Raw genomic sequence first — 26750 nt, forward strand, 5'->3', positions numbered from 1 at the left:
TCCAGGTTAATGGGATTGACCTGAGAAGCGCCAGCCACGAAGAAGCCATCACAGCCCTGAGGCAGACCCCCCAGAAGGTGCGACTGGTGGTGTATAGAGATGAGGCACACTACAGGGATGAGGAGAACTTGGAGATATTCCCGGTGCATCTGCAGAAAAAGGCTGGCCGAGGACTGGGTCTGAGCATTGTTGGGAAACGGTAAGGAAATACAAGTCAGGACAGATTGGCCTGTCCCCCCGGAGCCCTAGGGAGCCTACGAACACCAGATAAAGTCTTGTGTAAACTAATAATATGGTTTATAAAATTAACCTACTTATAAATATTAGAGTGACCTTAACCTAAGCAAGATCTTAACCGGGAAAGCATGTGTCATATGAAGATAGAACTCAAAGCCCAATCAACCCAGACTGTATTTGCTCCCATATAGGATAAGAACAGAGTCAAAAAGGTTTTTCACCTTGGAGTCCCTTAGGGTGAATTAAAGACACCATACCCGAGAAACAGCAAATATCAAGAGAGAGGTTTATACAGTCTTGGGTTAAGAAAATTGCTCTGCCATGGAGTACCATGTGAATTTCATGCTATGTTAACTACAACTAGTTGGTGAGTTTCAAAAATTAGCTGAGAGATGTAGTTGAGAGACAAATGTACATTTTTCATGAGAGTAGTTTTCATTAAGAAAGTTGTCCCCAAAGAAGAACTTGCAACAAAAATGTAGGTAGATCCTGTTGGCTAGGCTTTTCTTTTGAAGTCTGGGCTGCTTACCCATACGATGGGCATTATAGAATAATAGTAGCAGATTAGAGAAGTAAGTAAATCTTGAAACTGCAATTCCAGCTTCCATGGTTTACTGGTTTTCGATATTTAGTGTGTATTTATTCCAACAGGGCCGCAAGGTTTCCAAGTGACATCCCGATGTCACTTGGCCTTAATGATTATCAGCCATCTTCCTAGGAAGAATTGAAGTTGTTTTTTCATATATTATGTCTCGTGCCCTCCCAGACCTCTGATGGCTAGCCTAGTGCTTTTTTTCCAGCAGTCCAAGCCATTATTAAAATAAAAATATCAGTGACAGTTTTTGAGAGCACTGATTTTGTGCCAGGTACTGTGCTGTCATGATCATCACTCTGAAAATGCATTGTAAATCAAAAAAGCTGAGACTCCTATTTCTTAATACATTCAAGGCACACCTGGGTGCAGAGCACCTGACAGAGCCCATGTTGAAGTTTGCTTGCTGGTTGTGACACATACATATGCCTGGGGAGATTCCACTTAGAGGAATGTGTTTTACTTTCTTGTCTTGTGCTGGATTGATAAAACAATCTTCATACAGCACTAGTATTTCAGATTGAGTTTATAAGGAACAGTCACATTCCTGAGCCCAGAAAGTTCCACTGTGAAAGGTCAGGTATATAAACTCTCACGATTCGTAATTCTTTGACTTAGCGATTCCATGACTAGAAGTGTATCCTAATGGTATGCTTGTAGATATTGTATCCATTGCACATTGTTTACAATAGCTAGTGAATGACAATAACTTGTGTATTTTTTATCAATAGTTTAGTTATCGTGAAATTGAGGAACATCTGTAGAATAGTATACAGCCCTAAAAAACAATGAGGAAGCCCCAGGTGCTCATAAAGACCAATTCCAAGGTGTATCAAGTGAAAAAGATAAAGAAAATAAAACTGGAAGAAAAAACTCTGGAGGAGAATATGTGTGTGTATATCTGTTCACACACATATGTGCTATACGTACATGCATTTGCTGATGTATACACAGACTATCTCTTGGAGATACACAAGAAGAAGGGAACATACTGGTTACCTCTGAAAAAGGAACTTGGGGACTGGGGAACAGAAGTGAGGGGGAGACTTTTCAACCTCTTTCTCCACTTTTTAACCTCTTGAATTTTGAGACATACATTTATTTACTCCTCAAACAAGTAAATATAATTAAAACCATAATAAGGGAAGGAATAGAGAGTGAGAAACCAGAACAGATCAGATGCTAATAATTGAGCTGATCTATAAGGAAATAACTTGTACATTTTAAGAGTACTTAACTCTGCTTTAAAAGTGGATTTCCATTTCATTTCACTAAGATTATCCTCTTGCAGAAATGATGCCCTTGGGCCAATAAAAATGAATATTACAGTAGGCAGCATAAATAGTTATAAACTATTTAAAGGGCAAGCACTCTGAGGTTTATCATTTTGGAAGTCAGTGATATTACTGGATGAGATGGCTTTGTAGGACCCTTATTCCAAGCTTTAGGATTTAGTGAAACTGTATAGAATGTCCATAATCTCAGATTTGCTCAGAAGTACTAAATTGTGCCATTACCCACTGCTTTGTGGTATTCACAGAAATGGAAGTGGAGTGTTTATTTCTGACATCGTGAAAGGTGGAGCTGCAGACCTTGATAGGAGATTGATTCAGGGAGATCAGATCTTATCTGTGAATGGGGAGGACATGAGAAATGCCTCACAGGAGACAGTGGCCACTGTCCTCAAGGTGAGTCCTCAGGCTGCTGTCTGCCCGGCTGGTATAACTGACGTCCAGAGGGAACCGGTCTCATCTAGCTTGGTTATAAAATGGGTTCGACTTTATGCTAACCCTGGTTTTCACTAGAGATCTAATCTCTGATTTTTTTAACCCATCATAAGTAGCTTTACAAGAAGGCTGTTACGTTGACTTAACAGGATTGACGAGAAACCTCTTTGGGGATTTCTAAGCTAGTTTTTATATTTGTGAGAAACCAAGTACCCACAATTACCTTCCAGATGCATTAGATGGAATAAGTTCTCCCGGAATCCAAAAATTCATCCTTCTCTCTCTAAAGTGGTATTGTCATGAATGTACCAAATTCAGCTTTTATTGCTTGAGGGACCATTAAAGACTATCCAGTCTTATCCAGACCAACTCCGGTTTCACAAATGAAGTTTGAAAAAGTAGAGCAGCACACCCAAGATGACAAGGATCTGCTTGAGTGGGTTTCCCACCACGCACGCTGTTTCTCACTGAAGTTGCAGAGAGGCTGGGTTCAGAATTCCCTTCCGGGTGCCTCTGCCACATGGGCGCTGCCTCCCTTGGAGGAAACGGATCCAATAAAAATTCTTGTAAATTTCCATTCACCTATAACCAGCTGCATCTTATACTGTTTCACAAATAGCTGTGGAAGTTTTTGCAAACACAAATGAACCTTGTTTATTTTAAACTCCTGATTTCCAAGTGTAGTCAGCAGTTATGACTTATGAGAGAATGTGTTATTTGTAGATTACCTCTATGATTTTTCTGTGCTCCTTTCACTACTTTTTCTTAATTATTTCACTGCTCATGAATACTTTCATCAGAAGGGAGAAGGAAGAGGTGAATTGAAATGTAATCCTCTTACCATGTTTAAAGAAGTCATGAAGTCATGAGATGAATACCACAAAGTTGATGAATTTTTGTTATTTTGTGTGATTTTTTTGCTTACTGAATTTCCTTTTTTTCCTCTTGCTTTCATCACCCATTTACAATTCTTGGTGCAGAGATGAGTGGACTCTCTGCCATGATAATTTAGAATATAAATGCTGTTTTTCACCTCTTTTCTTGTCTTCCCAAGTGTGCACAGGGGCTGGTGCAGCTAGAGATTGGAAGACTCCGAGCTGGTTCCTGGACCTCCTCGAGGAAGACCTCACAGAACAGTCAGGTTGTTGATGGCTTCCTGTCAGACTGACTCACTCACCTATCCCCACCGGGAGAAAGCCCCCCATTTCATAAATGATTGGAAATAATGTATACTAGACAGCATATTCGCAAGACCACGTTCAGTGCATTTTCATGTGTTTGAAATAAAAATGAAAGGTGGAATAGAAATTCATTAATATTCGTTAATCCCTAGATTTTTCTCTTCTTTATTGCCTGCCAGTGTTTCCTTAGAACCACTTTTCTCGTCCACTAGTAGTTCTGTATTGCCCATGCATGCATGTACACAGCTGTGTTTATTTAAAAAAAAAAAGAAAGAAAGAAGCAACATCTGGTGGCAATTTGACCCTCATTAGCACAACATTGTTCTATTCATTCAATTAAATATTGCTATAAAGTTAACTTGTGAATAGCCACTCACACATGCTGAGGGCAATTAATGGCATATTCCTAAGAGAGCAAAGTGTGGGGGGTTCTCTTCTGAGAGGGAGGCCTTAATGGGTGATATTTTGTAGGTTAGCAAGCATCTTACGTTTATTTGCAAGGCTGATGTAAGTGCCACATTTTTTTTAACAAAGTATATTTCAAAGTTTTGGGATTTTTTGTTTTGTTTTGTTTTCATTATGATGGCTGACAAAATCAAGATGGTAGACTATATGTTTGTCCCATTTGGTATATAATGAAGCTGTAGAAACTTAACATGTGACCTCCATCTCCTTTGTGGGTTATAGATGGGCCTTTGTTTTGAGGTTAAAAGCATGAGTTTTGGTCCCCTCCCTGGCTGCCTTAGACTTAAAACCTTTCCAAGGCCTTTGTTCAGAAGTCGTTCTGAGTTTGTGGTTAGCACACAGAAGCTTCTGGAATGCTATGAACTGCTTCCTTTGCTCCACTAGAAAGTGGGTGAAGAAAAATACCATTGTTCAGCTAGGATCCCAGGCTAGCTATCTTGTTTTAGAGAATCTTCAAAAAAGTGAAACCCAATAAACATCATATTAAGCTTAGAATATATTTTCTCTTTCATTTCTGGCCTCCACAATGAGCAGCAAATACCATGAGTACTCAGACCCAGTGTCGCATTGCGACTCCAGGAGCAAATGGTTGATAATGATTCTGAGCAGACTTGTATCAACAGTGGGAACTTCAGTTGCAAAAATAGTTGTCTCAGCGTCTTCCTCAGTGGAAGTTCCACTTGTTGAGGATTTCACTAAAGCCTTGTTGTACGCAGGTTAGAATTCAGACTGAACAATACTGGCAATAAGATTTTTCTTCTTTGGAGCATATGGGAGGGTGCCACAGGGGAGGCTCGTTGGATCTCACTGCACAAGGAGTTTGATAGGTTGAAAAGAGGAAGAAGGCATCCCAGACAGATGGAACAACATATGCAAAAGCATAAAGGGATACAAAGAATCCCACTATTTTAAGAAAAGTTTGAACCGAAGGCTGAGGTAGTAGGTAGAACTAGATTTCTGTCCTTGAGGAACATGTGTAAGAATGTCTTAGTGGTTAATAAAGTTCACACTCAAGTTAAATACAGAGCTAACAAATTTAGAAGCTCTATAATTAAGTGTCAATAAAACCATCATCACCATTTAGCTGATCTATAAATGTGAGCTGTCCTATTTTGGAAACCTAAGACAAAGTATCAAACACTTATCTAACCTTCTGGCACGGAATTTTTACCTGAGGGGGCAGAAGTTTAATTCCGCTTTTTAAAAAACAGTAAATATGTTTTATCCTTACTTTGTCCTTAAAATTTTGGCTGAGATGATAGGAGAGTCTGCAGTGATATTTGGCTAATTGAAAGAAGGCTCATAGCCAACTGTGAAAAGGAAATGGCCTCCATTATCACAAGCTGAAGACCAGCCCCTGACCTGACTGGAGAAAAAGAGGATCCCGTTCCCAGGCATTTCTACCTTCAGACCCTCTAGGGGCACAGATTTTTTTCTGGGCAATTATAAGATGGGGAGATAAATGTCTTCTTTTGAGGGCCAAGGAGAATTATAATTTGTTGACTTGGCCTGGAGAAAGTGGGTTCATTAAGAGGGATCTTCTATTGTTGGGGCCACCAAGCCTCTTTTTTTTTAAATGTCTTTTCCCACCAACCAGAAAAGAGTGTCTTTACTCTGCCGAGGAAAGTGTGTCATGGAAGAGCACTTGAAAAATCTTTTCCTCAGGTAACTGAGGGAACACTTCATATTTATAAAGGCCATGGCAAACACATTGTTCTAAGATTTTTTTTAGGCAAAAGTTATAATATGCTATCCTCCCTGAATTCTGAATATTTTTATAGCACTATTGATTTAAATCAAAAATATAGAAAACACTCCTTTAAATATATATATCCACTGTGAAGTGTATGATGTCTATAACTTACTTTGAAATGAATTTTTAAAAAAATGATGAATAGATGAATGAAAATGTGATAAAGAAAATCCAGCGAAGTATTGATTGTGGAATCTAGGTGGCATGCATATGAATGTCAGCTATATAATTTACCTTTTCTTTATGTTTGAGTATTTTCATACTTAGGGAATTAAAATATTAAACAACTATGCATCATAGAACTAAGGAATTGGATCAAATTATAATTTATCAGATTATAATTGTGATCTTAGGTTTAGCTTAAAATTTTGAGGCAATTAGGCATAACCTTGATAATTTGGTAGAAAACATTCTTTATTCATTATTGGTTACTTTTTGGGTGGGGGGGTTACATTATTTTCTGCATTGGAAAGGTCCTCCACTGTGTATATGATTCTCATTGAATAGCTACTAGCCATACATGACTATACAGTGTAGACCTCAAATATTTATTTAAATGAATAAAAGGACAATAATGGAAGTATAACAGATTGGGCTCCATTACCACTGACTCTAGGAAAATCTTTGAGAAAAAAAATTTAACCCACTCCTAAGACAAAATATTCCCTTGATATTTGCTGCTTTCTCCTACAACTGAGGAGAAAGTTTCTGTTAGTCAAGATTTTATGATACTTGTTTTAGCAAAACAGATCATGTAATTTGGGTAATAAGGTAATAAATGTTGACTGCAGCCCCAAATGACACACAGCACCATTAACTGATCATATATCAACAGTACGTAACAACAACCTAGGAAAATGGTTTTTTATTTCATGGGGAGCAAGAAAAGCTTAAATTATTGCATGTTTTCTATCTTGATGATTGAAACCATATATAAAAGCTCATATAAGGGGGAAGGCAACGGAAAAATGTCAAATGGGATTGGGTTGGAGTGGTAAGAGAGTGTGAGGAGGGATCACTTCTGTTTTCTTTTTTAGCCTCTACAGACTTTTCTGTCACATGGTTATGGCTACTTTGTAATTAAAATACTAAGTCTGAATTTTTAAGACCAAGTCAGTGTGTGAGCACAGCTGACGGTGGGGTTTCTTTCCAGGGAAGCCAGCAGAGCGCACATAGCAGCTTCCCTCCCTCCCTGGCTCCTGTCATCACCAGCCTGCAGAACCTGGTCGGCACAAAAAGAGCTACAGATCCTTCCCCCAAAAGTTCAGGTATGACTTGGACACACATCCAGCAGGACCTGTGACCCGATTTTTTAAAGTATTAATATTTTTTAAAAACAATTTCTTCACCCTCAATTCAGATACGTTGAAATCTTCAAACGTGTCCACCTACGCCCCAAGCTTGATGAAAAGCCTGTTCTAAAGGAAGTAAAGCCATAGAGACTCATTTTGGGAACGTGCCTTTAACTGTACAAGAATCACATGAAAACCAGGAAAGCGGAAATCTAAACTACTTCAGAGAGGAAAACCATTTCCCAAAGAGAAAAATTTCAAATGACAGGTCACTTGAGGAAGGTCAAAGCGCATATACCATTGCGGGTAGGGCAGGGCAAGGAGTCCTTTTTAAGCCTTTCCTTGAGGAGAGGGTTGTCTTCGATCAAGGCAGGGAAACGGACAGTGACACAGAGATAGCCCATCCCCCAAGCCACTCAGGCACCATATCCCTGGCAGCTCCTGGTACCGCCGTCAGCTTCTGTCACACCACGTGGTTATGACCACATCTACCTCAAACAGAGGGCCTCTTTAAAATAGCACCCCTTCAATGGTTACCGGTTTGGATTTTGAGAAAGTATGTGATAACTGTTCATATTCTGTCTTGAAAGGCCTAGAAAATGATACTATTTTTTAAAGGATAATATTTTTATAGGAGAATATTAAATCCTAACTGTGTTATCTCTTTATTTTAAAAAGTTAATTGTGTTGCTTCCTTATTTGTAGGCACAGATATGGGACCAAGGACCGTTGAGATCATCAGGGTAGGTCAATAATTTTGCTGTTTTTCAGATTTGTGTTGTATTTCCCTTAAAATGAATACAATTTGTTGGATTGTTAGTGTGCTCTTTTAAGTTACGGAAGGCCTGAAATGGTGTGTGTGACATACATAGACTTAGAAGTACAGTAAAGCCACATAGAGGACCATTGCGAGTTTGTTGGTATATCCCATCCACTATGTTTTGTGCATGTATTTAAGTTTATAAAACAAACCAAAAAAAAAAAAAAAAGGTATCATATTAAACATACTCCTGTAGCTTGTCTTTTTCACTTTTTTTTTTTTTTAAGATTTGTTTATTTAGAGAGAGAGCGTGTGCACAAGCAGGGGGAGGGGCAGAGGGAGAGAATCTCAAGCAGACTCCATGACAAGCCTGGAGCCCGATGCGGGGCTTGATCCCAGGACCCTGAGATCACAGCCTGAGCTGAAATCGAGAGTCAGACACTTAACCAGCTGAGCCACCCAGGTGCCCCTGTCCCATTTAAGGATGAACTTTTAGCCGTGCTGATATTTTTTGACAGCACACAGCATGATTTTATTGGTTGCATAGGATTCCATCATATAAATGTGCTGTGATTTTCTTAATCAGCTTCTTCTGACTAAACAATTAGCCTATTTCTCAACTTTTGCTCCTTTATAGCAACATCCTTGTTCTTCTTTTTTTGTCTATATCATGGGTGATTTCCTCAGGACTCGTTCCTAGAAATGGAATTGAGTCAAAAGCCACACTTATTATTTAAAGGCTCTTATGCATATTGCTAAATTGCCTTCTTGAGAAGATTGTGTAAGTTGTATTTAAGTTCATAACGTTGTCAGTCCTGATTTTCAAGCTCTTGCGTGGTATCCAGAATGTTGGAAAGTACTTTGACCACTTTCAACCATTAAATTTGGGATTCAAGAAATACTTAAAAAAGAAATTATGACCTTGTTATGATCATGGTTCAACTGCAATAAAGAGATATCCAGGGGCGCCTGGGTGGCTAAGTCATTAACTGTCTGCCTTCGGCCCAGATCATGATCCCAGAGTCCCGGGGTCGAGCCCCACATCGGGCTCCCTGCTCAGCGGGAAGCCTGCTTCTCCCTCTCCCTCTACCCCTCTTGTGTTCCCTCTCTCGCCATGTGTGTGTGTCTCTCTCTCTCAAATAAATAAATAAAATCTTAAAAAAAAAAAAAAAAGATATCCAGCATAGCTTAGTTCTCTGGAATCAGTCATAGCTGTGTTTGAAGGCACTCTACCATTTATTAGCTCTGTGACCTTCAGCAAGTTACTCAGTTTTTCTCGTTTGTAGACTGGGGATGACAACACTTACCTCACAAGGTAAATCTTATTGTGTGGATTAAATGAGATAACGCAAGTAGTGTATTTAGCATAGTACCTAGTGCGTCCCAGATGTCCAAGAAGTGTCATTCATTATTACTGACTACAATTTGAAATAAATCTGCTTCATCTGTTCCTAGTATCTTTCCACCATGTGGCAACTCAGATGTACCTATGATGGGAAAGTTAAATCTACCAACGTGTACATAATTATGGATAAATTATGAAAGCGTTATGATGGATTTGAACAAAGCCAAGTTATTCCATAAATTTCTCCTCATTCCAAGGTTTATAAAATATCATTTTATAAAATGGTGCAGTTGGTTGAGCCTCTGATTCTTGGTTTTGGCTCAGGTCATGATCTCACAGCAGTAGGATCAAGCCCCGTGTCAGACACGTGTCAGACTCTGAGCTCAGCAACGAAGTCTGCTTGAGTTTCTCCCTCTCCCCCTCCCACTCAGGCTCACATACACACTCTCTCTCTCAAATAAATGGATGAATCTTAAATATATATGTGTGTGTATGTATATGTAAATATCATTTTATGTTTCCTTAGTCATTTCAGCCACTTTTTTTTTATAGGCTTTTATAAAAAGGCCTGCTCCCAGTAACCATATTCTCCCACACATGTTCCAAGCAGAAACTTTTGTGATGAAACTCTTCTTGCCGTTTTGCGTGCACTGCTCTACTGTTGATGCATTCAAAAAACATAAGCCAGACACAAATGTGTTTGAAAACAGGATATGAATTACCCATGACTGGAGAGGTCAGCTTTGCCATTCTTTTTTTATAAGCATGACATGGCAGCATTAGTAATATTATTAATAGTAAAGAATTCCTCAAACTTATTTGAGTTTTTAAAGTTCTTTCCTATGTGGTTTTTGTTGTCATTTTGTTCTTTTCCCATCTTCCAACTTGATGAGGCAAAATCGAAGCACACTAAGCTGTGTATATTTTTAAATAATCAATTAAAACGTCAGGAGTCTTGCTACCACGTAAGCCCCTTTACCTCACCCACGCCAGTAATATTTATGCCATAGTCGTCATGTTTACATTTACAAAAATTGAGAAACCCACGAAGCAGTGCTATAATTTTTTACTTTCAGCAGTCCTACATATTTTATTTGTTTATTTATTTATTTATTTATTTATTTATTTGAGAGAATGAGAGAGAGAGCACAAGCAGGGACAGAGGGAGAAGCCGACTCCCTGCTGAACATGGAGCCCGATGTGGGGCTTGGTCCCAGGACCCTGAGATCATGACCTGAGCCGAAGGCAGATGCTTAAGTGATTAAGCCGCCCAGGTGCCCTGTCCTGCATCTGCTGAAAAAAATTGGTCACACTTTCTTTACGTACTGAGCAGTTTAGGATTGTATCGTGGACCTCAGGAATGTTACACTGTATAGACCGTGGAGAGCGTTGATGTTTATGGCTTAGCAGGCAGTCAGCCCACTCGGGTTAGACTGCAAGTTCCATCTCACCTTCCAGGAGCGGCGGTGCAGCTCCCAGCTCAGGTCTGTGGTGAGCGACGCGAGTCGCTTAGAATGAAGCCAGAGAATTCTGTGGCTCCCCTTCTCAGGCTCTGTCTACTCCAGCTTTCTTCCTTTATTCTCCAGCCACCGGGGGCCCCTTTGCCTGGTTCCTCTGACCAGCGAGATGAGGCGAGATGGGGCGAGTCAGGCATCCACACAGAGTGTTACCCTTGGCGCCCCCTTTCCGGCTCCTAGACCGGCTCTGGTGCTCAGGACAAGGCTGCCAGGAAAACAAGGGCCAGGTCCACCCCCTGCTGCTTTTTCTCCGAGTTTTGGCTCTCCACCACAGTTTGTTTGTGTCTTTACTTTTCCGAAGCCTCAGGTAGTTGTTTGCTGTGTTTGACAGAGTTGTTCATTTTCATCAGCAGGAGAGACGTGCTCTAGCTGAGCGAAAGCCACCAGGCTGGAACTGGAACGCGTCAGTCATTCTTCCCCTGATTTTTAAAATAGTAAAACCCTGTGATACAAATGTGGGGAAAACCTGGACGAGAGCCAGGATCTCTTCACCAGGGTCCGAGCGAGCCAAGCTGCCTCACCTCATAATCTCAGCGGACACTTCCAGCCACATCTTCCTTCTCTCTGCAGACTCCGCTGTCATTCCAGTGGGTGTCCTCTCAGATCTTTTGTTGTAATGCAGCCGTGCAGCTCTTTTAGAGCCAAGTGTGTTTGTTCACACCCAGAAGAGCATGATATGTGTGGCAGTTTAATCATAAACACCATATGAGAACATACTTGCCAAGTCTGCATCAAAATTGGCCACTACACTGAGCAGTAACATAGGGTTGTTTTGTATTTTTTTTTTTTGTTTTTACTCCTACTGTTGCCTTTTACTGAGCGTCTTCGGTAGGCTAAGACTGCACTGTATCATCTCATTTAATCCTCAAACCAACATAAAGATGGAAACTCTAAGAGGTTAAGGAACTGCCTCGAGACCCTCCCCACCCCCAGCTAATTAAGTGCTAGAGCTGAAAACACAGGTCTCTTCCTGACTCCACAGGCGCTGTGCTTACCTCCCGTTACCCTGGCCTCCTGCATCATGGAAGGAGTCTGTGCGACAGCTGTCCGGGGGCAATCAGGTTGTGGGTTTGTAGTAAATATATGAGCCTGTGTTTTCCGTCTTTTTTAGGAGCTCAGTGATGCCCTGGGAATCAGTATTGCCGGAGGAAAAGGAAGTCCCTTAGGAGATATCCCAATATTTATTGCCATGATTCAGGCCAGTGGTGTGGCTGCACGTACCCAGAAACTTAAGGTAAACAAAAGGAAAATGGTGAAGTGCTAACAGCATGTGGTGGGGGACAAAGTTGCAGCCATGGGCGGTTTATTTAAAGTTGGAATTCCAGCAGAGACCCACGCTGAGGGCAAAATGCATTGGAGAAAGTTTACACCTAAAATTCATTAGGTCCCTGGGCATATAAAAATATTATTGTTTGTATCAAAGCTTCTCGATGAAAGCAGCTCATTTGCAAAGCCTCCCATACCATTTTTAGCACTTCATTCCACCCAAAATTAATTTTCACCTGAGAGAGATTTGACCTTAGAATCGTCCTTCAACCAGAAGAATTAATGTTCTTAGGATTTTTTTCCCCATTGCCCCTTAATCTTAACTTAGGTAGGAAAATAAAGGAGAAAATATTTGGCTTCCTCATTAGAGCTTTATTGAACAGTTAATTTGTATGCCCCACTATTACTGGTGAATGGATGTGTGAATCACCACCATTGCCAAAATACAAAAGTGGCCTGCTGTGCCTTCCCCTCATCAAATCTGACCCCCTTCTTGTTTCTCTGATTGGTCTGTATTTGGGGAAAGCCATAAAAATTCCTCATGCTTCTGGAACATGCATGCACGGAGAAACACAGACTCTTCACAATAGCCACAAATGGGAAATATGACTTACAAAGAATCTTAAGCATTCTCCTCAAATTTAATTTTTCTTAATGATAGTGATTTTCTACCACTTTTGTACTTCCAGGTTGGAGATCGGATTGTCAGCATTAATGGGCAACCTTTGGATGGGCTGTCTCACGCGGATGTGGTTAATCTGCTTAAGAACGCCTACGGGCGCATTATCCTGCAGGTATTGCGATCAATGGAACACGCAGCTGCGCGAGGCAGATAAGTGGCGTGCAAAAAAGATTGAGCGTCACTGGCAGTAGGCATCACCGCCCAGCAGGGTGCTTGCTGATGTGAATTATGAAGGTTGAAAGCAAGAAATTATTATTTTTATTCAGAAATTCTTTAATGCCACCCATACAGGCAGTGAGCATGATTATATGAAAGCATAACAAGGGGAGAAAAATTACTCTTTGCTTCACATGATAAATCAACAAGGCTTTTAGCTTCCAGCGTTCTATTGTAAATCAAAGTTTGTGAGGAATAGGAAATGATTTCTTTTCTTATGCCCAAAAACTGTTACCGAACTGCCCAAACGCTGTTTCTTCCACTCCCTTTAGAGGAAGGAAGAAATACAATGCTCTTTTTCCCCCTAGCATAAATGATTGCCAACACTGTTCAGTTCTCACTGTGTGGTTGTCATCAACTGAGGCAGACAATTGTTTATCAGCTGTGGTCCCCAAGAGTATTGTCCAGATGCACGGAAAAGTATAGCAGGAAGTAGAAATGTGTGCTGTTTGTTACCCCTCCTTCTATTTCAGTACTCTATATGTCTCTGAGATTGACATGGTGCAGTGAGAGGCAGGGTACTGCAGTGAGTTTTGCTAATGAGTTTCTTCCAAAATGTATGATTATAATCACCACACTTCTGCAGGTAGTACTGAATGGTTTACAGGTGAAAAGAATAAAACCCACCATTTAGTGCCTGAGAGAGGGCTAGCCAGCCCCTCAGATCATTCTAGCCTTCAAATAATAATTTCAGGGGCGCCTGGCTGGCTCAGTCAGTAGAACATGAAGCTCTTGATCTCAAGGTTGCAAATTTGAGCCCCGCATTGGGTATGGAAATTACTTAACACTAAAATCTTGAAAATAATAATTTCAAACTGAAAAGCCATTGCATTGGGGAGAACCAGTTTGTGGTGCTTAACTCTCACATCTCAATGGTCTAAATCCAGAAGGCCAAAACAGACATTATGAAAGTAAACGATGGGGCACCTTGGTGGCTCAGTCGGTTAAGCTCTGACTCTTGAGTTTGGCTCAGGTCATGATCTCGGGGTCAAGGGGTAGAACCCCACGTTGGACTCTGCACTCAGGGGGGAGTCAGCTCAGGATTCTCCCTCCCTCTCCTGCTGCCCCTCTCCCCTCTAAAATCCTTAAAAAAAAATTACTTTCAGCATGTATGAAGGGGATCATAAAAATACTGTCAGTAGTTTCAAGGGAGTTTATGTGATAGGCAACGTATTATTCAGTGATTTGGGTCCCGGGTTTCTGCAGAACGCAAACCAGAACACTGTGTGGACTGGTAGAGTCAGCTTCCCCTCTCCTCCTAGTCCTCACTTTCATGGAACTTAGGCCGCCGCCTCACATTCCTCCCTCCACCCCACCTCAGTCCCATCAGACCCTGTGTGTCCTTGCTTTTCTTCTGTGCTGCGCTTGTTCTTCCTTCGAGTTATGCTGACCCCTAGAGGCCTAAAAGTGCAACTGCTCAGTCTCTGCCTGGGGACCATCAGTTACACAGAATTTTAAAAGGAAGTTATTTGAATGAATAACTATGTCAAGACAAAAAAAAATGTCTCTCTTAGCAAACTCAGGTATTACCAGTATTTCCATACACCAATATAATTTGTTCAGCTCCTCCTTCTTCACAAAGTAATAAGAAGCCACAATGTAAAACTGTAACATTAACTACAAAAGCACCTTAAATGACAATGAACTCAAGCTCTCCCATGCAGAATTAACACTTCATTCAAATTACCTCTATTCACATACCTTTGAAGGAGTTCCTTATTTTTCCTATTTCTGTATTTTAAGAAAATGACATTTGGTTTAAAAATTCTCTTGCATTAATCACATTAGTTGGTAGTGTTATTTTCTAACCTGTGCTATTAAAAGCTTAATGGAATCCTTTGGGATTTTTACAGTTATAATCTACACAGTTATGGGTATGGAACATATGTGCTGCCAAAGGCTTTAGACTCAAAACCCGGAAAACTCCTATGTCCTGCATCAGATGCCTTTCAGTTACATAGTGTATTTGCCCTAATTAAAACAATGTGCATATAGTACCAGCAATATAGTTATTACAGCTGACTTGGCATAGGTAATTATTTTTATCAGGTGAGCCAGCCCATTGGCAGAGCAATAGGGAAGGTCAGGTAATTGTGTCTGATGATGTGGAAAAGACTTACTGTCAGTGTATCATGCAAAGCAGTCAGCAACTGCTGGTTGCATGGGGAAGATTAAGGTCTGGGTCAGCAGACTGCAGGATGGTGAAGGGGAAAGAGTGGAAGAGACGACCAACACTTCCAGAAGCTTCTCCCCACAGTATACATTACTGTCTCTGGGTGTTAATAAGCAGGTAGATATTCCTGCCCTTAGAGTCTGATGGTTTCTTATTCTCAATCATAGATTGGTCAGTGGAGACTGATGTGGCTACACGGTGTCATTTTAGATGTTCCCAATTATATTTGCGTTTCTAGTCTGATAGTTTGTCTGGTTAAGCTCTTTTGTCTGTAGAATGACCATGAAACCTTTTTTGGACAAAATCAGGTAACCCAGACTCTCTGCTAGAATTTTTTTTTTTTTTGGTACATCTTTCTTTGAGAACACAGAAGATAAAAAGAGCATATCAGAGATTTTTTTGTCAGTAAAGGAACTTGTGAGGCTTGTTCTGGGTCCATTAAGAAATTTTGCGAACAGTCGAGAGTGTAGCAGAATGGGTGGATTGAGGGAGCACTAACTAAACTAGGGGATATGGGAAGAGGATGTTGGGAGAGAACATTGTAGTTGGAGATGTCCAATAGGCAGAGGAAATTTTACCACCAATACTCAGGGAGACTTCACTGCTGGGAACAGGGTAAATAAAGCCATCTGAGGCTTTTCCATGTCGACATCCCCACTGCCTGGCACATTATTTATCATAGATACTGGTTGAATATGAATGAAAACAGTGTGACAAAGACAGGACGAAGGCTTGGAGTCAACAGCAAGTAGGGAAGGCAGAAGAAGAGTCTGAAATCAGGGAGATTCATTAGGGGTCTGTCTACAAAGTAGTTTGGGAGGCTTTTTGGGGACATTCTCCAGAACAACAATGACAAAATTGATATAAGAGGGTCAAACTGCTGGTTTGGAGAAAGAGAGTGTGTCATATTTATTAAGATAATATAGAGAAAACAGTGACTTCTTTTTGAACCCTCAATTGAAAATGGAAGAGAAAAAGACGTGGGATTAATTCAGGAGATCCAATATCCAACAAATAGGAGTTGCAAAAAGAAAAAAAAATAAGAAAGAAATAAAATAAATCTTAGCTTAAGGTCCATAAATCTAAGCAGGATAAATAAGTATAATACCTGTATACATTCTAAAACTTTCCAAAGGGAAAAGTAAAAGCTACTTACAAAAGAACAAGAGATTCAGATGGCACCTCTTTTTCAGCAGTGTATTTCTGAGAAAATCACTTTAGGATGTAATCCAGCAAAAGAGCAAGTAAGAAAGAAAAAAGAGGGAAGCCAGTGGATTCAATGCTGAGAAACATGGAAGTCCCAGGGCAGCTGTGTAGCAAGCATAGAGAATAACTTACCCAAACTGGAGCAGGGGGAGAAGATACTCTAAGAGAGATGCCTGTGCATCGAAAGGAAAGAACAGGAACAGATGTATTATCTCATCTGTTTAACTAAATCGGAAGTTTGAGATCACTGGGAGAATCTGGGGCTCAGTTGGTGGTAAGTATATCAAAATTAAACAAAATGAGATCATTGTTACCTTGGAGAAAATAAACTTGTACCAAGAAAAGGAAATGTAATCATAGTACAGTAGTTGACTCAGTATAAATAACGTTTATATAAACAATTGTAAGTCATAATAATAAAACCAATACAACCAAGCATAATGCATGAACTGTTAGTATCATGGTTATTTGGGATGTGTTAGTGAAGAGGAAAATACGAGAAGTAAATCTTTAAAGCTGAAATAAAAGAGGTTGTTGGAAATTGTTAGAACTGTAGAGGTTTAAGTATATTTAAGGAAACACAGGAAACAAGTAGAACTTTAAAATAATATAAAGTGGAAGAGTTTGGCAAGCTAAATTTTCATCCACTGGATTATTTCATCTGTTGAAATAGGGAGTTGATAGACATCAACAAGATGATAAATTTTAAAATAGGCTTGTAAGCATATTACTTAGCTTATGCCTCTAGAATTGAAAAGAGAAATGTTTAGTGTGTCTCCAGAGAGTGAAAGTGTTGAATTTTTTATCATGTGCTGTACTATTTAATTTTTTATCATGTGCACACAAAAATATCCTGGAAAAATAAAATAGGAAAGAACCAGGAGTCAAAAATACAGATTCTAGACACTTAAGGAGAAAAGAATTTTAAGAACAGCACACTTCCAATGAAGCAGAAATAAATAAAATCGCAAAAATCACTACAACTGGTAGATAAATCACTGGCAATCTTTAAAGAAATTGATTTTCTTTCAGAGTTGGTGGTGAGTCAGTAGAGAGCAAAGGAATAGTTGGGAGCAAAAAAGATAGAAGACAAGGTAGGGATGATGTTACCTCTGAAAAAGAAGATTACAAGTTCTGTAGTGAAGGGGCGCCTGGCTGGCTCAGCTGGTAGGGCACGAGACTCTTCATTGCGGTCTCATAAATCCAAGCCCCACGTTGGGTGTAGAGATTACTTAAAATCTTTAAGAGAAAACAAATTTTCCGCGAGCTGATTATTGCAGTGCTGCTGCTAGTTCAGAAGCCGAGCTGAGACCCACTGGAGGGTGCATTACTTAGAGAGAAGAAAGCACGTTATTCTCTGTGCCTGGAATACCTGTAACACCCCACTTCCATGCCCTCTCTATAAATCCTGTGAAATCCTTTGTTTTAGAAACTCTCCAACCAAGAAGTTGGGGAATAGGGAGTGCCTGGGGCTCATTTTGCCCTGAGACCATGAACTGCTCCAAAGTAATGTCTGTGCCCCCAGCACAGGGCCTGGCCTAAAAAGTGTTGGTCACGTCGAGTGGGTTGCTGAGCTATGCTGATCGAGTTAAAAGATACCAACTTAGAGAGAACTAATCAGCACGGTTACCAATTCGGTCTGGAAAAATTCTACTAGAGGTGAGAGATGGATTGGGTTGGGAACGGAAAAGGTGTGTGATGGAGGGCGCAGGGCAAGCATCTAAAGGCACATGTGAGCATCAGTAAAGGAGGGGCTTGTGAGCAGTTCTTAACCTTGGCTGTGCGATAGAGTCACTGATCCCAATACTAGTCCTTGGTTCTACCACAGGGATTTAATGGGTCTGGGATGTGGCATGGACTTTGAGAGAGTCTAAAGCTTCCCAGGTGTTTCTAATAGGTAACCAGCTGACCGGTGGAGGTCATGATGGATAGAAAGCCAAGTGATGCTGGGAAGGGAGTGGTAAGCTCCAGGAAAAGGACAAAGAGCTGAAGGTTTGAAAATTGAAATGAAGACCAGTGGGAGTTCTATAGAACCAAGTAGTCTTTAATACCAGAAAGTTGTGTGTTTGAGTCCTCTCACTTATCTCTTCAGTTTTCTATAAATAGGGATCATAGCTCCTTTCTTCCAAGGTTGCTGTGAGGATTAAATGAGGTGTAATTTTTAATAAAACAGTGAATTGCCAATGGTAAGCATTATATAAGTGGCTTTGTATTACTTTCATTGTAATAACATGAGCTCGAGGTCAGCAGATGCAAACATTTCTAGGACCCTGGAAGTGGGTGGTTTTCCAGGTGGCACGTGAGATGTGTGCCACTGGATGGTGATGTCACTAGCAGACACTTGGCCCCTTGTTTTACTCCAAACTTAAAACATTTGACACTTCGAACCATTATATTTTTCAAACAGATACATTGAGGTCAGTGTTCTCTGATGTCCCTGGAATCAGTGTCATTAGACTCTAAATAAAATCTTGAAGCAGATGTGCTTCCTACTTCATTAAGTTACACCAAATGTCAGGCATGGGCCAAGGCAAGCTTTTCTTTTTTTTTTTTTAATTAATAATGATTTTTTATTATATTATGTTAGTCACCATACAGTACATCCCCGGTTTTCGATGTAAGGCTCGATGATTCATTAGTTGTGTATAACACCCAGTGCACCATGCAATATGTGCCCTCCTTACTACCCATCACCGGTCTATCCCATTCCCCCACCCCCCTCCCCTCTGTAGCCCTCAGTTTGTTTCTCATAGTCCATAGTCTCTCATGTTTCATTCCCCCTTCTGATTACCCCCCTTTCTTTATCCCTTTCTTCCCCTACTGATCATTCTAGTTCTTATGTTCCATAGATGAGAGAAATCATATGATAGTTGTCTTTCTCTGCTTGACTTATTTCACTAAGCATTATCTCCTCCAGTGCCGTCCATGTTGTAGCAAATGTTGAGAACTCATTCTTTCTGATTGCTGAGTAATATTCCATTGTATATATGGACCACAACTTCTTAATCCAGTCATCTGTTGCAGGGCATCTCGGCTCCTTCCACGATTTAGCTATTGTGGACATTGCTGCTATGAACATTGGGGTGCATATGGCCCTTCTCTTCACTACGTCTGTATCTTTGGGGTAAACACCCAGTAGTGCAATGGCTGGATCATAGGGTAGCTCAATTTTTAACTTTTTAAGGGACCTCCACACGGTTTTCCAGAGTGGCTGTACCAACTTGCATTCCCACCAACAATGTAGGAGGGATCCCCTTTCTCCACATCCTCTCCAACAATTGTTGTTTCTTGCCTTGTCTATTTTTGCCATTCTAACTGGCGTAAGGTGGTATCTCAGTGTGGTTTTGATTTGAATTTCCTTGATGGCTAATGATTTTGAACATTTTTTCATGTGTCTGTTAGCCATTTGTATGTCTTCATTGGAAAAGTGTCTGTTCATATCTTCTGCCCATTTTTTGATTTGTTTATTTGTTTCTCGTGTATTGAGTTTGAGAAGTTCTTTGTAGATCTTGGATACCAAGGCAAGCTTTTCTTGATTGCTCTTCTGTTCTGTGCCCCGTCTTAAGATGCCAGCTTTCTCAGAGAGCACCTTAGCTTCCCGTCGGCTTTCAGCGTATCCACACTGTGGATCTGGGATCCAGGTCGGGTGTGAGTGCTGAGTTCGTGTTCTGTACTGCAGGGTTGGAGCCCTAACAAGTCTAAGGGCTAATCTTACTCTTCTACAGGAGCCACAGCTCGGGGGACTTGTAAGCAAGGAGCTCAAGCTTGTGTGCGTTGTGATAATCCTACTTACTGGAAAGTATTTCGACTTCTCAATTCTCCAAAACAATCCCCCGAACCTATTTTTTTTTTTTAAAGATTTTATTTTAGAGAGAGAGAGAGAACACAAGCGGGGGAATTAGGCCAAGGGAGAGGGAAAAGCAGACTCCCTGCAGAGCAGGGAGCCTGATGCAGGGCTCAGTCCCAGGACCCTGGGATCATGACCTGAGCCTAAGGCAGACACTTAACCGAATAAGCCACCCAGGTGTCCCTCCCCCCCCCCAAAAACCCTATTTTTAAGGAAAAGGTACTCAGCCTAGGGTCCATGCAATAAAAATTGTGCTTTATTACTCAATTAGAAAGCATCATGCATACGTCATTTTAATATAGAACTTACAATTCTAATTGAATTTAGTTTTGCTTTTAACCTAAATTAGTAAATGCCACAGGAAGCCAAGGCATGAGAAAGCATATCAGAATGAATACCCTCCTGGAGGGGAAAACACAGTTTGATGAGGGAATCCATTTGGAGGGGGAAACACGCTGTGAGGGGCAAGGACAGTTGGAGGGGGAAACACGCTGTGAGGGGCAAGGACAGTTGGAGGGGGAAACACGCTGTGAGGGGCAAGGGCAGTTGGAGGGGGAAACACGCTGTGAGGGGCAAGGGCAGTTGGAGGGGGAAACACTCTGTGAGGGGCAAGGGCAGTTGGAGGGGGAAACATCCTTATTGGTTCTTCCTCTTCCACTGATTCACAAGTCTCCACTTTTTCATTAGACTCGGATAAGGCTTCTTCCTCATCCTTCATTTCACAAGTCTTCCTCTCGGATAGAGTGACTTCCTCCTTCTCTTCTTTCATTTCACAAGTTTCCCCCTCCTCAAGTGGAGTGACTTCCCCCTCTTTCATTTCATGAGTCTCTCTCCCCTCAGGTAGAGTGGCTTCCTCCTTCTCTTTCATTTCACATGTCTCCCTCTCTTCAGGCACAGGGATTTCCTCCTCGTCTTCCTTCAGACCAGTGACCTCCCTCTCCTCAGGTAGGCACTTATTAAATGTTTGTCATAACAAGGTTGGGGAGAAGGTGAGGAGACAAAGTACTTTCATTAAAGCCCGGTAAGAGTTCAAACTGCTGCAGCTACTTGGCAGCTTCAGAAGATCTATGACATTTACTCTGTGCGTACCCATCACCCAGCTGTGCGTACCCAGACACCTAGCTGTCTGTCTTAAAGAGCCACTCAAGGTCTATGTAGCAGCACTATGTGCAGGACCCACAGGTTTTGAACCAAGTGAATGGTTTTAAAGGGTGAGTGGGAAGCAAGGAAGACATCTGTCATAGCTCCAGTCCCTAGGGATGAGGGACGAGAAGAAAGGTTGCTGATCTGAGTAATGTGGAAATGGAGCTGGCCCTAGCTGGGTCCAAGGACTCCGGACACCACAGCTTTTGAACCATGTATTCAGGTTGCACAGACCTTAATATCTGTTGTCTGAGGACTTCAAAGTCGCCTTTGCTTTACCCAGAAAACCTATTCTTCCCCTCTTCTCTCTCCTTTGTACAGCATGTGTTCAGATCTGCCCCCCACACTAGGTAACATCAACTGCAAGCCTGTCCATGGAAGGGACTGAACACATCTGCTTTCCCTTGGTTTCCTCTACTCCCTTCTCTATCCTCAGAACCTACCACAGAAGTTTGTACCCGAAGTTCTAGATTTACTTTAAAAAAAAAAAATGAATAAACCTCCCATTAGTCTGTTTACCTTCCCCTTTTCATAACACACGAAGAGACCTTTCCCAGCCTTACCTCCATGCTGTTCAGTTCCTGAACTGAATGTGTTGATGGGGGACGAGCACTTCAGATGCAGGACTGAACTAAGACTCATAGGCCACATCTCCTTGGACTTGTACCCAGCTGAATACACACACCCTTCAAAATCAGATCAGATTATCATCTTTCACAAATCAGTCCCTGGGAAGACCAATCAACTCTGAGACCAAGATGGTTAATGCAAACACCTTGGGGCTATAAAGTCATTCTGGGGGTGATGGGTTTATGGTCTCCCTGCCTTCCTACAAAAGACTAAGCCATTAGTGAAAATCTTCACATTTCCCATCTAGCTTCTTGGCTTCCACTCCTACAAAACAGGAGCTTAAACAGCCCCAAGGAGCCTAGGTAAGCCCCTAGGATTTAATATCATCAGTGGCTGGGAGGCACTTTTTATTTCAGGGTTGGGGGTAAGCAAGAGGCCTTCAGGTTTTAGAGGGATGTGAGTTTTTCTGTAAGATGGTGCTGTTAGAAGTGTTCTTGTATTTTCTAGCTAGATAAAAAAATTTAATTTTTACCCAAATAGAACTGTGACTCTGGTATCACAATTTATATGGCCGATTTCATAGACTCTTGAAAGTGTATTCTCTTTCTAAAAGTAAAAAAAAAAAAAAAAAAAGCGATCCTTCTGGAACATCCATGGGCATATGTCTCCCACGCCCTGAGTGCTCTTCTTAACAGTACCTTCTGAGAGCCAGGAAGTTTTCTGCCTGTTGTCAACCACACGCCATGATGATCTGCTCTATTTGCAACTGCTTGTTCAACTATCTCTCTCCCCTCTTCCTCCCTGACACCATATCGAGACTGTGCTTAACTACATGCAGTGTGAGTCAGATTGCCTGGTGTGAGGGTCCAAGGCCAGGTCTATACCCTCACACTGCATATGATTAAGAGCACAAGATTCTAGTGTGAAATGACATGGAAATGAAACCAGCCTTCACTCCTTAACAGACTTTGGGAAAGCTACTTAACCTCTGCTCCAGGTTCGTCCATCTGAAATACAGAAATAATAGTGGCACCTACCTCTATAGGGACTCAGGAGAGTGCTTAGCGTAAAGGAAGTGCTCAGTTGATACCCAGTTGTCATGGCACTGTTACAGATTGAACAAATGGGCAAAGAAAGGAGCAGGTTGCCATCAAATCTTCGCTTTTGAAGACACCTTAGAGAAGACAATATTTTACTGACTTTCTTTGTCAGCCCCATAATGGATGGTCTCTTTCTTGGTCAGCTGAGAGTACAAGTCCAAATTCCCACCAAATATAGGAATCCCCTTTACTATATCCCAAGTTAATAGATTTTGAGCCTCTGTTTGAGGATGCTTATGCTGTAACAAGCTGTGCCGTTCCGTTCTGTAACCGCCTCACTAGAGGTTTTTTCTCCTTAAAAGGACCCAAAACCAATCTCCTTGTAACCTCTATCAGTCTCACTCTGTTCTGTGGAAATTCAGAAAATTGAGTCCCATAATCCTTATTCCTTAGGAAGGTTTTGGGTTCATTCACTCCACAAATACTCATTAAGCAACTGTTACATGCCAGGCATGTTAATACTGAGAAGCAGTCCTTATCCTCATGAATCCTGTGATGGGGCAGTGGGGGAGATACGGAAATATGTATCATCACAGTTTGTGGGAAATATTTGGAGAGCGCTGCAGAGAGAAAAACAGGAGAAATTAATTTAAGCACCAATTGTAAAGAAGGCTGGTATAAGGAAAGTGACTTGTAAGCTGATACCAGGCCAACTGGTGGTTTTGGGGTGGGGGGACAGATTGCAGGCAGAGAGAACTGGAATGTGGGGTGGAGTGGAAGGAGAATGATGGGATTAGAGGAGCAGGCTGGGGGGGGGACCTTTGTGTATATAATTAGGGAGTCTGAATTTTATTCTAAGTACAAAGAGAGACCACTGAAAGGTTTTAAGCAGGGGAGTGCCATTATGCAGTTTATATTGAAAAAGATAACTGGCTGTTGTATAGAAGAGAGATTGGAAGAGGATGAGTGGGGATGCCGGTTAAAAGGCAGATGATGATGATTAATTGATTAGGATGGTCACCATAGAGGCAAAAAGGAACAGGTTGGACAAGTGTTTTAGAGGTAGAATCCACAAGACTTGATGGTGGATTGCATAAGGCAGGTGAGAGAGGGATGTATCAGGTTGATATTCAGAGAGTAAACACCTGTGTGGTTAGCATCCCTGCATCCTTTCTTGTTAGACAGTCATCACCAGTCAGCCATCAAGCATTTTCAGTTTTATACCTAACACATTTTAATCAGGTAGTCAGAGGTGCCATCTACTAAGAGGGAAAACTAAGGGGAAATGAATTAGAAAATGGTTGTTGGATCAAGAGTTTGAATTTGGTTAATGCAGATGGTAAGTTGGCAATTGCATATAGCAGACTAGGCTGGGAATTTTCAGCACCTTGTTGCCACCTAGACCCTGAGTGTGCATGTGGGAATTGGGAACAGGACTGAGCCACAGGAGTGAGTAGAATAGCCAAGAGGTGTAAAAGTGGGCCCCAGCAGCAAGAGGAAGGCCAGAAAGTGGGTCATAGAAGTTTAGGTCTGGTGATGGGGATGGCTGCTGAGATGGAGTGGTTCAGGAAGAATGTGTAGGTTGAGATTACAGAGGTCAGATGCAAAGACAACTTCTCTGATACGCTTGCTATGGGGAGAGTAGAAAAAGGGCTGGTGGAAAGTGGAGGGGCTCTTGTGGACAAGGCGAATCTGTCTTTTCCTCTTTGTCTCTTATCCTAAATATTTGCATAGTTCATTCAGTCATTCTGTATATGGTGGTATTTCCAGAAGATTCCATACCTTGCACACAGCTGTGTTTTCCTCCGGAATAGGATACTTCACCAAAATGTGTTCTGACTCGCCATGGCCGGCCTGTTGCTTTCCTTGTTGTAAAAACTCTATTTTAAACAGATGCAGCTAAGCTTAGCAGTTTAGGCAGCCATGCCCTCTGTTGGCTCATTCTGAAACTGCAGTCAAATCCAGTTCCTTTGCATTGGTGTCAAGTTCCTCACTCCATACTTACTTGTGTACTGACTATTATAACCTAAAAGAAGAACCATTGATCAGAGGTAGGAGTAGCCCAGGAGCTCTGGAGAGAGAGAAGCTTGGAACTAGTGGAGATGGAAGACATCTCCAGGCTAAGTATACAAGGCAGGCTTTTATGATTCCCATTCAACAGATGAGAAAGCTGAAATTCAGGAACTGAATGCCAGAACCTTTAAATGGCAGGAACTGAATGCCAGAACCTCATTCTGTGTCCTCGAATGAGCTGTCAGAGCTATACCATATTTCTTTTGAATGCCTTTGAATGTTATTTGAAGATTACCAATATAGAGTGAATGTTTACATGTCATGTACTATTGTTTGGAACCATCTATAAAAACAAATAATAGGGAATCAGAGATAGTCATTCATTCTTTCTTTCATTTGCCAAATATTATTTGAACATCTATATGCCGGGCACTGTTGTACATAAGGCGGATACAGTAGTGACTGAAACAGACAAGCTTCCTGCTCTTGCAATCTCATATGAAGTGACAGTAAGATGAATACGGTAAAATAGGTAGAGTTTACTAGGCAGTAATGGCGGTAAGAAGGAAGCACAAAACAGAGAAGGGTATGAAATGCTGGACTGGGTGTTGGTGCGGAAATTATAGTTATAGTGGCCCAGGGCCTGAGGGAAGTGGAGCCGCCCATGCGGATGCTGACTGCAGCGTTCCAGGCAGAAGGCAGAGCACCAGCAGAGCACGGAGGTGGAGATGCCCTGGCATGGTAGAGGGACAGCGAGGAGGCCGGTGTGGCCGGAACACCGGGACTGCAGAGGAAAATGTTAAGAGCTGAAGGCAGAGACATAACTGGGCAGGTCATCTGCAGATGACCTTGTGGGTCACAGTAAGGACTGAAGCTTGTGATCATAGGGAGCTGGCTTTCTTTTGGACAGTTTTAAGCAGAGGAATGTAATAATCTGTGTTTGAACAGGACCATTCTAGCTGCTGTGGAGTGAGTTGGGGAGGGGCTAAAGCAAGGAGAACAGCAAGGGGGCTTTTGTAGAACTCCAGGCAAGAGATGATTTTGTAGAAAGACCAATAGAGGGGCGTCTGGGTGGCTCAGTCGTTAAGCGTCTGCCTTCGGCTCAGGGCGTGATCCCGAAGTCCTGGGATCCAGCCCCCCACTGGCCTCCCTGTTCTGCTGGGAGCCTGCTTCCTCCTCTCCCACTCCCCCTGCTTCTGTTCCCTCTCTCTCGCTGGCTGTCTCTCTCTCTGTCAAATAAACAAATAAAATCTTTAAAAAAAAAAAAAAAAAAGAGGGGCGCCTGGGTAGCGCAGTCGTTAAAGCGTCTGCCTTCGGCTCAGGGCGTGATCCCGGCGTTCCGGGATCGAGTCCCACATCAGGCTCCTCCGCTGGGAGCCTGCTTCTTCCTCTCCCACTCCCCCTGCTGTGTTCCCTCTCTCGCTGGCTGTCTCTCTGTCGAATAAATAAATAAAATCTTTAAAAAAAAAAAAAAAAAAAAAAAAAGGAAAAGAAAAAGAAAGACCAATAGAGGGATGCCTGGGTGGCTCAGTCAGTCAAGCGTCTGCCTTTGGCTCAGGTCATGATCCCAGGTTCCTGGGTCTGGCTTCCTGCTCAGTGGGGAGTCTGCTTCTCCCTCTCTCTCTCTGCCCCTCCCCCTGCTTGTGTGCTCGCGCATGTGTGCACTCTCTCTGACAAATAAATAAATAAAATCTTTAGAAAGAAAGACCAATAGAATTTTATGAG

General features: G+C 41.7%; 1 protein-coding gene across 6 annotated transcripts in view; it reads left to right on the top strand.

Annotated features, from left to right (window-relative positions):
- Positions 1-26750, top strand: part of PATJ (PATJ crumbs cell polarity complex component) — a 345082-nt gene that overhangs the window by 307843 nt on the left and 10489 nt on the right. For all 6 annotated transcript variants that reach the window (XM_087865951.1, XM_045802203.2, XM_045802205.2 and 3 more), the window contains 7 exons: positions 6-199; positions 2370-2517; positions 3611-3697; positions 7109-7223; positions 7953-7990; positions 11981-12103; positions 12825-12929. In XM_087865951.1, coding sequence (XP_087722077.1) covers positions 6-199; positions 2370-2517; positions 3611-3697; positions 7109-7223; positions 7953-7990; positions 11981-12103; positions 12825-12929 — 810 coding nt within the window. The remainder of the gene's footprint in view (positions 1-5; positions 200-2369; positions 2518-3610; positions 3698-7108; positions 7224-7952; positions 7991-11980; positions 12104-12824; positions 12930-26750) is intronic.

The sequence above is a fragment of the Ursus americanus genome, chromosome 12 (assembly GCF_024610735.1).
Source record: "Ursus americanus isolate L20-20 chromosome 12, mUrsAme1.1.p, whole genome shotgun sequence".
NCBI lineage: Eukaryota > Metazoa > Chordata > Mammalia > Carnivora > Ursidae > Ursus > Ursus americanus.